Here is an 11,889-nt window from a genome sequence, read left to right as displayed (position 1 = left end):
AACTGAGCCACGCGGTGACCGCTGGACAGGATCTTCTGCAGAGAGATCACGATCTTCATGTCGAGCTGACGGCCGGAGACAGTAGTGCTCACAGGGGGGTCAAGAAGCTGGTCTCGCAGCCAAACACACGGGGGTGCTTGGCGCTGCGTCCAGAGCTTCAGGTGTGGGGGGTACATCGGGCGAGTGGGGAGGAGGGGGAAGCTGAACGAACTCAAGGCAGGGCGCGGCCCCGCTACGTGCCGATGGCCATGAGCTTCTTGAACGCCTTTCGGAACTCCGGGTTGAAGATGGTGTAGATGACGGGGTTCACGAAGCTGTTCATGTAGCCCAGCCACGTGGTGAGGATGAAGGCGGCGACCCCGGGCGAGCAGTCGGCCGCCAGCTTGGTGCACATCGCGTCCAGGATGTTGCACGTGAAGAACGGCACCCAGCAGAACAGGAACACTCCTGCGGAACACCCCTCGACCGTCAACTCTCGACACCCTTTCCCTTTCGACGTGATAACGTCTTAGAAATCGATGAACGCCGGCTGCATGCACGACAAAATTGTCACGTTACGCCTCTGAGCCGAGCGTGCAATAACCGGCCAAACCACCGAGCGAGAAAATCTTCTATAATATCAAACAGGTTAAGGTCGGGCTTTTTAACTAATCGCTCGTGATTATATTTAAACAATATATTTAAATTAAATTTGCAAGAACTGTAAATAATATTTTAAAATTAAAAAAGTAAGCAAATTTATCATCAATGTTTTCTTATGACGTTACCACGTAAAATTATCGTCCGTAAACCGACTTTACAGACAACCCACCACCTTTTTTTATTACACCAAATCACCATGGTCGTACAAACTCACACACTTCAAACAACCCAACATGTCACACATGCGTCTAATACTTAGCAGTCATACACTGTTTATGAGATCTTTTTGGTACAAGCAACAGCGAAGCCCCAAAATTATTGGTCGGAAAGAGCAAATGGGAAGATATAATATGCGATTGGCTGATATTTAGACTCAACAGCAAGATACCTTCTATGATAAGAGTCATAGCAGAACCAATAGTATATCTCTGTTGGAATGCTACCCACATATTATCCTTGACTGAGGATAAAAAGAGCCCTGCCAAAATTTGGATCACAGACTATCTAAACCCATATGACACTTGCTGGAATTCAGAGCAAAATGAAAGCATGTTTATTACTTTGACTTGACTGGAACCTGCAAAGTAGTCGACAAGATGATTGCCACTAAAGCTTGTGGTTAACTTGAGTAGAATTTCTGATAAATTTATTAACTACAAATCCATATCTCTGCAATTTAAGCTCAATAAGGTAACATTCTAAGGAGATAGCAGACGTGAAGCGTTCAGACACTCAAACACAGCTTGTACTTTATAAAAGTAACTTCCATGATTGGTGATCCATGAAAGTAATTACCTCTAATGAATGTGGTAGTCTCTTGTGAACATTATTAATACAAAAAAATATGTTAGCTCGGTATTACTATTAGACGTTTTAGAAACAGATTTTTAGGTCATAAACTAAATTGGCAGTTTTAAATTTTTTAAAGCCTACGATTGCATTTGAAATTTGTGTCAGGAAATAGTTTCAAAATAAAAAACTCTACTGAAAGAAAAGTACAAAACGATCTACAACACTACAGTGCACTCAGAACTGCACGGGCACCCGTTCATTACCAAAGGTTTGTAACGAACCCTTGATCCCAGTCACATAAAGGTGACTCTATTGGAGTTTTACCACATATTCACACGCACCATTGACTTAGGATCTACATCTAAGATTGAAGGGAGCTTAGAACCAACACAAATGCTGAAATTCATGCTCAAGAGTTTGGGATTAAGATCAATGTAGATGATAAGTCACCAGGGACTCCTCAGCATGAGACCATGGACTAAAGAGGTGATACAACCCGATTTCCTTCTGCGCACATCACCATTTTTTTTTTTACCAATTTTTACTGTCGCAAATCAGAGTCTGGTATCAACACGGTTTATTTTGAATGTTAAAAGGTTATGTTGTATTCTGTTGCATTGCGTATTTTAGAGAACTAGTGAAGACATTTTAGTCACTTACTACATCAACAATTTCACATGGGAAACACGTTGAGAGTTCACAACCTCAACAAGGTGTCACATGCATTCACCACGGCACGCTTCATGCACAGTGTCACTGACAAATGAGCTGTCCAGTGTCCGAGCCAAGACCTCGGGACTGACCTAGCACGATGGCCAGAGTCTTGGTCGCCTTGCGCTCCTTCTTGGCCGACGACTTCTCGCGCTTCTTGCGGCTCGCCTTGTGCACCTTGTAGATGGTGAAGCGCGACCCCGCCGCGCTCTTGCGCTCCTTCTTCGAGCCCGAGGCGATGCTGTCCTCCGAGGAGCCCATCCGCCTGATGGGCGGCGCGCTCCTGGCCTCGCCGTTCCGCCGCGCCTGGCCCTGCAACACGCGCAAGGTGGTGCCCTTCCGCGGTGGTGCCCGTACCACAGTGGCACCCATACCACAGAAGCGCCAATACCACAGTGGCGCCCATACCACAGTGGTGCCCATACCGTTGTGGTGCCCGACCACAGTGGTGCCCATACCACAGTGGTGCCCATACCACAGTGGTGCCCATACCACTGTGGTGCCCGATCTCAGTGTTGCCCATACCACAGTGGCGCCCGACCACAGTAGCCCAACATCGCAAGCTGTGTTGGAATACATAGCAGCACCTTTTGTGGTACTTACATATTGACTGATCTTTGATAACATTTAATATACACTAATTCATATAAACAATATGCGCTTGTGACTTAGTACACATGATACAAGTGAAACTTCTTCGGCAATTCAAACCTCGACTCGTAAGTATATCGTAAGGAGTAAAATGGGAGAGATAAGGAAAGAAGACAATTTTTTATAAATAACACAGCGTGGGTTTTTTTGGCTTTCATTACTTTTAAACTATTTATGAATCGTAATCTTATTGAATTTTTTTTAGTAATTTGATTGAAATAAATATAAATTGATTAACATGATTAAAACTAATAATCACTCACTTCAAAATAACTGCTCAGGATATCAATAATTATTGATTAATAATGATTAATTAAGAATAAATACTGTAAATACACCACAAAGGAAAACAGCGTGCGTTACTGTTTCTTCAAACAATTCTGCCATTTGGAACATGCCAAATTCTGAACGAAATATGAAATTCATAACATGTAGCGCTATCTATGCGGAAAATGCAGCGCTCTCTACGCTGCTGGTTGAACAAGGAGGAATGCGAGGGCGCTAGTAGCAAATACGTATAAAATTCAAGGCACTCACAGCTGACTGCATATGATACCTATATCTATTTTTTCAAATAAGTGAATTAAATTAATATTTTTTAAATATTCTCTTTTCATATTATAAAGAAAATAATTCAGTTAAAATAAATTTAAGATAAAAATATAATTTATCCCACCGTATATTCGAATTAATATCATTACTAACATTTTATATATCACAGCTTGATAAATAACTGAGAGAAGTTTCGTTTCAATAGTTGTAATAGTTGCTGGGTTATTGCAGAACCACACAAACCGATATCTGATTAAAATTTTATAAATATTTGTATTTTTAAAAAACAAAAATAAATATAAAAAAATAAGTATTTATTTTTTGTTACAAATTAAATAATTTTTTAAACACTTCGTTGCGGTTCATTTGAATTCAGGAAACATGTGGTTTTTTTATGTAAATTGTCGGTGCATCTTGGATCAGAAGTTGGGCAGCTTGACGCTCAGATTCCAGAAGACGATCACTGCGCACATGTGATCGATCCCGTGCAACAGCCAAGTTACTACCGGTGCAAAGCCCGGTCTGACCTTACCACCACCTCCTACTAGGACTGAACCGGTCAGGGTGTACTTTTTTTCTTCTACCATCCAGGCACACCCTTGGTTTGAATGAGCCCTGATGAATGGAGTCGGCCTTTGTTGTTCCATGTTTCCTGAAATGGCATGTATCATACCATTCAGAGGGCCTTTACCAGAAATAACTCATCCATTCTGTTCGTACCACCGTGTCAGTAGCCAGAATGAAGCCTTAGTCGATTGTTGAAATTTCCATGTCTAGGGGCATGCATATTTCGCGAAAAGATTCCGAGACTAGCTGAAAGTTAAAAAACTGTAGCATCGTCTGTGTTTCGTGGTTGGGGCGAGTATATTTCAGTTCCGCGTCGATTGCTACAACACCAATGACAGTAGTCGAGCGCGGAAGCAAATGCGTTATGAGTGGCCGGGTCGAGTAAGGGAAGCCTACAACTCACGTAGTTTTCTGTTCCCTGCAAGAATTTCCGAAGATTTCCGAAATTCTGCGTTTTGGTACTAACGCCACTTCAGCCGCTAAATCAGAAGTTTCCGATGAAAACAAGCATGTTGTGACTGACCTAACCTAACCTAACCTAACCCTTCGAATTTTTTTAATTTTCAATTTTCGAGAGAAATTCGAAGTTGCACGAACGTGGTAGGGAACCGAAACCACGTGAGTTGTAGGCTTCCCGTCAAGTAAGGCAACGGACGACTTCTCCCGAAGACGACCGCCAGTCACAAGGAAGGAAACCGTTGGTGCAGGTACACCTTGTTGCAGTCTGATAGCCCCTGTCCATGTCCTCTCGCGTGTCCGCGACAGCGAGACCTCGGAGGGTGGAGGCACGCACCTTGGGCTGCCCCCGGTCGTCGCGCTGGCCGGCGGCTCGCATCCCTCGGTGGGGGCTGTCGTGCGCCGACAGGTGCAGCGCCGTCTCCTCCAGGTTTGACGCCGCGTAGCCCGAGTCGTTGTTGCCGTTGGGGTCGGCCAGGGACGCCCTCGACACCAGGTTCACCGCCAGTCTGCACAGCACAGCGGGTCGAGGCTAGTTCCCCTGGTGGTCCGCTCCACGGAGCGACTGCAAGGCGAGGCTGGTCCCCTGGGTCTACTCACGCCGTCTCCTCGGTCACCGTGGCCAGGATGAACTCGGTGGACTTGTCGTTGGGAATCACCTGGCAGTCGTCGAAGCCGTCCTTGTCCAGCTCTTCCTCCTCCTCCTGTAACAACACGTGTTGTGCTGGGTCGGCGTTCCAGGAAGAAGACATGTTGTGGGAGGAGGGGGGGGGGAGAGATCTGGTGAAGAACCTCCACTTGCATTACACTTGGGCTAACAGTTCCATGCCGTGCATGATTCCAGTTTGAAAGTTGTCTCGATATACCTAATTCTCTCATTTTTGAGTTCGAATGATGTAGATTATGTACTTCTTACTTTGGATGTTTGCAACTGGACACGAATAAGGAATAATTTTTCTGGCGGCTGGGCATACCGTGATCTCACCGATGGTGGGTGGGAGATAATAAGACGGACTCCGCGGCTGGCGAGCCCTGATTGGCTGAAAGGACGGGGAGGCGGGCGCACCTGGCTGCCGCTGCCGGTGTTGGTGGGGCGGTCCTCCTCCAGCCCCGACGGCGGCGGCGCCAGCGACGACCCCAGCTGCGTCTCGGCCAGCCGCCGCCCGCCCTGCGCCGCCACGTTCTCGATGACCGTGACCTGGGGCGCGTCGGCGGTCTGCGGCCGCCTCGCCAGGCGCGCCTTCCTCGCGCGGTTCCGCAGCGCCTGCGACACATCCGCCATGCGGCACTCCCCCGGGTCCTTCACCCCGGCAGTCCAGCAGTCCAGCAGGCCAGCACTCCAGTAGTCCATCACCCCGGCAGTCCAGCAGTCCAGCAGTCCATCACTCAGCGGGGTCCCAGCCAGCACCCCAGTAGTTCAGCAGTCCAGCACTACAGTAGTCCAGCAGTCCATCACCCCAACAGTCCAGCAGTCCAGCAGGCCAGCACTCCAGTAGTCCATCACCCCGGCAGTCCATCACCCTAGCAGTCCAGCAGTCCAGTAGTCCAGCAGTCCAGCAGTCCAGCAGTCCAGCAGTCCAGTAGTCCAGTAGTCCAGCAGTCCATCACCCCAGCAGTCCAGTAGTCCAGCAGTCCAGCAGTCCAGCAGTCACAGCACTACAGTAGTCCAGCAGTCCAGTAGTCCAGCAGTCCGTCACCCCGGCAGTCCATAATCCCGGCAGTCCAGCAGTCCAGCAGTCCAGCACTCTAGTAGTCCAGTAGTCCAGCAGTCCAGCAGTCCAGCAGTCCAGAAGTCCAGCAGTCCATCACTTCAGAAGTCCAGCAGTCCAGTAGTCCAGCAGTCCAGTAGTCCAGCACTACAGTAGTCCAGCAGTCCAGCACTACAGTAGTCCAGCAGTCCAGCACTACAGAAGTCCAGCAGTCCAGCAGTCCAGCAGTCCAGCAGTCCAGCAGTCCAGTAGTCCAGTAGTCCAGCAGTCCAGCAGTCCAGCAGTCCAGCAGTCCAGCAGTCCAGCAGTCCAGTAGTCCAGTAGTCCAGCAGTCCAGTAGTCCAGCAGTCCAGCAGGCCAGTAGTCCAGCAGTCCAGCAGTCCAGCAGTCCAGCAGTCCAGCAGTCCGGTAGTCCAGCAGTCCAGCACCCCGGCACTACAGCACTACAGTACCCTGCACTACAGCACCCAAGCAGTCCAGAACTACAGTAGTCCAGTAGTCCAGTAGTCCAGCACTACAGTAGCCCAGCAGTTCATCACCCCAGCAGTCCAGCAGTCCAGTAGTTCAGCAGTCCAGCAGTCCATCACCCCAGCAGTCCAGCAGTCCATCACACCAGCACTCCATCACCCCAGTAGTCCAGCAGTTCAGCACTCTAGTAGTCCAGCAGTCCATCACCCCGGCAGTCCATCACCCCAGCAGTCCATCATCCCAGCAGTCCAGCACTACAGTAGTCCAGCAGTACAGCACTACAGTATTCCAGCAGTCCAGCACTCTCCTGGGTCCCAGCCAGCACCCCAGCACTACAGCACTACAGTACCCTGCACTACAGCACTACAGCACTACAACAGTCACAGCACGAGAGGATCAACTCTTTTTTCCTGCGGGTGCTCTGTTGCCCGACGGTTTAAAGACACCAACTCTAACGATCCTTCACAAATTACCTACCCTAACTAGTAGTGAGTATCTGAACAACAAGAATAACACAGTCACACACGCATATTTAACGGACCATCCTAAACTAAATAAGTACAGACCCAGGGCAGTGTACCCAGGGTGTTCACGGTTCCTATCTCGCTGGGTCGGCACGAGGGGGAAATGGGAAGGGGGGGAGGGAGCAGTTGGCCGAGGAGTGTCGACGTACGGTCGCCTCGCCAGCTGCGAGACTAAGTAATATGCCACCCCTCCTGCTCGCTGACAGCCTGGAGGGGCGAGAGAGAGAGAGAGAGAGAGAGAGAGAGAGAGAGAGAGAGAGAGAGAGAGAGAGAGAGAGCGAGCGCTGGAAGGGACTCGGTGAAGGACAATGTTGTTCGGCCAGTGGTGGGCTCTAAGCTTCCTGCTCGGCGGGTTGTGTGTCTCCCAGGAGCCGGGCCGCCAACCAGACTGTCTTCTCCACCTCCCCGCTATCAGCGAGCGAGCTCTAGCTACTGCTACTTTCGTAACACAATTTCATTTTTACAAACGTACACGCATTTTTATGCACACTTGCACACTTACAAAGTAAGTGACCATTTTTTTCACATCAAAAATACGCAGCAATAAAAATTAGCGAACCAAAGAAACGATTGTAGCAAATAAAGTGTTGAATGTTGGGCTTGGTATCACCCCAACGTCTATGCCGCTTGCAATTACGAACAGAATATCACATTTATGATATTATATGTATGATTTGTTGTAATTCGTTTAAATTATACATACTTTTATAATATACCTTTGAAACTGGGACGTTCTGTTATGGACATCCTGTATGAGATAAAACTAGGAATGCCAAAAAAAGAGATGTAGTGATGGACTTGCTGGAAAGGCCGCAGGAGTAATGTGAATGCAGGAACGAGTTAACCAGAGGGTGTTCCCTGGCAGCTCAGGCAGACGTGCGCGTGTTCAAGCTGCACGGCTCGGAGACGGTTCCGGATCAGCTTGGACCAGCTCAGGCGCGGAGTGGCAGGAGGCTCCCAGAAGGGCGAAGAGCCGCTGGGGACGTGCGCTATTCCCGGCCGTATTGACAGAACGAGGCACGGCTGCCATAACAACGGCACGCCGCGCTCCGTCAACAGCGGCGGCTGATGGCGGTAAACAGTCCTGGACCGCGGGAGGGGGGGGGGGAAATACTGCAAAAACATCCGAGCCGCCTTTGGACGTCTCTGGAGATTACAACGCCTGGCTTCCCGGCACCCCCCGCCCCCGTGCTGGTGGTCGGCGACAGAGCGTCACTCCGCCGCGGCCGTTGCCATGGCTACCGGCCAGACGAGCCGCCCGCACAGCGACTGCAGGCTGTTACACGCAGACCTCGCAACGCAGCGAGCACAGACGATACAGAAAATACTGCAAATAAAACAGACAACGTGTGGTGAAAGTTACAAAATAATTAGTAATGTTCGCAGGCTTTCACGGCCATTGTCTGAAGTAGCTTGCTTGGCTTCTGGGTTGTAGCCGTGTCCATGACAGATAATTCCCTGATGGTGGAGACTGCAACGTCGACCGAAACGTCGGTGAATTATTCGCCAAGGACACGGATACAACCCAGAAGCCAAGCTACTTCTTACTAAATAATTATTCAAATTATTATTATTCAAACGCGCGTACATACAATTTTTTTGGCAAAACGGATGTAATCCACAATTAAATAAAACTGGGGTGTGTGTGTTACGTGTGAAGACACGAGGAGAACTCTGCCTGGACGGGCAGGCGCTCTGTCCTTGTCCCTAGTCCAGGGTGACGACCTCGCACGGGCCCGCAGCTCGGTAATTGGGGACTCTTGCCCCGGCTGTTAGCCCCCCCACCCCGGGGATACTCGCCCAGACACAGCTGAGCGGTGCTTGAAGCGCGGAGCTAGCAACTGTCAGCCGGGACACAGCTGAAGCATCGTCATCACCATGTAGTTCCTCCCACAACAACATTGATGACTTCTCATGATGGCTGGTAAGTATCTACGTCGTTAAAAAAAAACAGTGATTCCATAAACTAATTCAGTCGAAACTGGTTCCGCAATGCAAACATCACTCTTCACCCAATTTTTTGGGCGTCTGCACAGCATGGCTTCAAACACTCTTCATGTAACTATTCAGACGTGGCTGATCCATGGTTCGGAGTAAGGCTGGGACAATTAGATACTAAAAAACCATCAACTATTTAGTAGACCTATTCTGATGGTATGACGTTCGTGGGAAAAATTATAATGAAAATGTTGGAGAAAAAAGTAGTAAATTCACAAACTCAACACAATGAAAATTGAGGGCCTATTACCGTAATATCGTAACGAAGCTACGGTCGAAAGCTGACCGAGGCATCGTGCGGTGTTGCGTCGTGTCGCGCCGTGTCGCGCCGTGTCGTGTCGTGTCGCGCCGTGTCGCGCCGTGTCGCGCCGTATCGCGCCGTGTCGCGCCGTATCGCGCCGTGTCGCGCGTGTCGCGTAGTGTCACGTCATGTCGCGTCGTGTCGCGTCGTGTCGTGCGCGTCGTGCGCGTCGTGTCGCGTCGTGTCGCGCCGTGTCGCGCCGTGTCGCGCCGTGTCGCGCCGTGTCGCGCCTTGTAGCGCCGTGCCTGATGCGTCCAGTCTGAAGTCTACGCTACGCGGATAGAAGAGTAACTTAAAACTCTCGGGAATGAGTGGTTTCTACAGTTAAAAAGAAAACCCAAACCCTGGAAGTGGAATCCGTGCGTATTGAATCCTGGGTTTCATTTCCTACCATATTTACTCGCAACCCCCTCCACTCGAAGACCGCCTCTGGGCGCGGTTGGTGAGAAGAGCGATATTGCCGTCGGCTGAATGCGGGATTACCCGACAAACACCCGTCTGCGACCCTCTTCACTCCTCGTCCGACTGCAGGGTCTGCGTCGACCCCTGACTCCATGCCTGGCTTGGAACAGCGCACTGAGTCCAGTGGCTCCTTCTTCGCTGGCCGACACCTCTCACGACACACTGGCGCCTTAGCAGTCACAAGCACAAGTTGTGAGGTGCTGGCAGCTGCTGGATTATACGACCGACGACTTTAGAGTCATCAAAGGACATGCTGGAAATAATATGAAATACGTATTGAAACTTTTGACGTGACAACGTCTATTAAATCGATGAACGCCGGCTGCACTCACGAAAAAGAGTCCCGTAAAGCACATTGTCCCGTTACGCTGTGTCCCGTTACGATCATTGTACGCTTACGCCGCATCTATCTCTTTTCCACTTGATTGGAACAACCATCGATTTGACTTTTTCGAGGCACATTAAACTTGAAACACGTTCATTCGTTTCTTACTTTTCCTATCATCGTCCTATCCTTAACAGAATAACACAAATTGGAAGAAGTTAAAGAAGTTAAATAGCAAACATGTATAAAAGTTATTGTTAAAATAATCTCTGAGTTAAAGTAATAAACATAATTAAAATAATGAGTGCAAATAAAAGTAAATTTATCAATTAAATTGTAGATTTAATTTCACTCCTTCTTTGTATCCGTACAAAATAGTGATAAATCAATAAAAACGATTCAATTTTATTCATAAAAGTATGCAATAATTTCATCATTGTTTTGTTATGACGTCACGTTAAACTATCGTCCGTAAACCGACTTTACAGACAACCAATTTTTTGACGTGACAACGTCTAATAAATCGATGAACGCCAGCTGCACGCACGAAAAAGTGTCCCACTACGGATGTCCCACTACGGATGTCCCACTACTGATGTTCCTGTTTGCTCATTGTACGCATGCGTGGCATCTCTCTTCATGCTCATTGTACGCATGCGTGGCATCTCTCTTCCACTCGATTGGAACGACCATCGATTTGACATTTCAATCATATTTTCGTCGTTTGAATTATTAATATTATGTAATTTAAAGATCGTCCACCGATTTTCAGCACAATCGGTACGGTTATTTAAAAGTAATGTTGAATATTTAAATACGTTTTGAACCAACAATGAGTTTTACAGTTACACATAATAATTCAAATTACAACCGGGATCTTTTGCACAATGTTTTAAAAAATATTGTAACACCTTATAAAAAAGTTTGGTGTATCTGGGATGCGTATTTGTTATAAAATCGAGTTATTAAAACGAAATAATATTATTCCCCTACCGTGAACAAAATGATTATAAGCTGTATATATCATTTGAAACTTTAATGGTTTATGCATAGCCTCGTGGCTGAACGGGTAAGCCGCGCTATATTCTTGAAAGATTGTCGGATCGAATCCCGGCAGGTGCGAAATTTTTTTTGAACTTGTAAAAATAAATACGGCGCACGTAACATTTCAAAAGTAATAAATATATTTGAAAATGAATGCAAATAAAAGTAAATTTATTAATTAAATTGTACATTTCATTTCACTCCTTTGTATCCATAAAAAATAGTGATAATTCGATAAAAATGATTCAAAAATTGCATACTCTTTAAAATTTCAAATATCGTTTACAGTTTTTGCAAAATTTAATTAAAAATAATTTTGTTTAAATATAATCACGAACAATTAGTTGAAAGAAAGCCCGCCTGAACCTGTTTGATATTATAGAAGATTTTTCTCGCACGGTGGTTGGCCGGTTCTTGCACGCTCGTCTCAAGCGGAACGTGACAATTTTTTTTCGTGCGTGCAGCCGGCGTTCATCGATTTGTAAGACGTTATCACGTCAAAAAAAAATTCTAGTTAAATCAACAGCGGCGTACGCCCGAGACGCTGTGTTGAATCAACCTTGCTCATTGCAGTGATCGTTCAAAGAACCCCGCAGAAGCAGTGAAGGTTCCTGTGCGCCGGCGGCAGTGTCCTGGAGGCAGTGATGGAGGGAGAGAGGGGGAGTCACGGTGGTTATGGCGCGAGGC

At 47.7% G+C, this 11,889-nt stretch overlaps 1 protein-coding gene across 1 annotated transcript in view; it reads right to left on the bottom strand.

Moving 5' to 3' along the window:
- Positions 1-232: 232 nt before the first annotated feature.
- Positions 233-11,889, bottom strand: part of LOC134534629 (dopamine D2-like receptor) — a 63,529-nt gene continuing 51,872 nt past the window's right edge. The window contains exons 4-8 of the mRNA XM_063373116.1: positions 5,438-5,635; positions 4,972-5,066; positions 4,709-4,880; positions 2,238-2,457; positions 233-447 (exon numbers count right to left, since the gene is read on the bottom strand). Of these exons, the coding sequence (XP_063229186.1) occupies positions 233-447; positions 2,238-2,457; positions 4,709-4,880; positions 4,972-5,066; positions 5,438-5,635 (900 nt within the window). The remainder of the gene's footprint in view (positions 448-2,237; positions 2,458-4,708; positions 4,881-4,971; positions 5,067-5,437; positions 5,636-11,889) is intronic.

This window comes from Bacillus rossius, chromosome 7 (genome assembly GCF_032445375.1).
Source record: "Bacillus rossius redtenbacheri isolate Brsri chromosome 7, Brsri_v3, whole genome shotgun sequence".
Lineage (NCBI taxonomy): Eukaryota > Metazoa > Arthropoda > Insecta > Phasmatodea > Bacillidae > Bacillus > Bacillus rossius.
The sequence above is the reverse complement of the archived record's forward strand: the minus strand, read 5'-3'. Positions and strand labels throughout refer to the sequence as shown.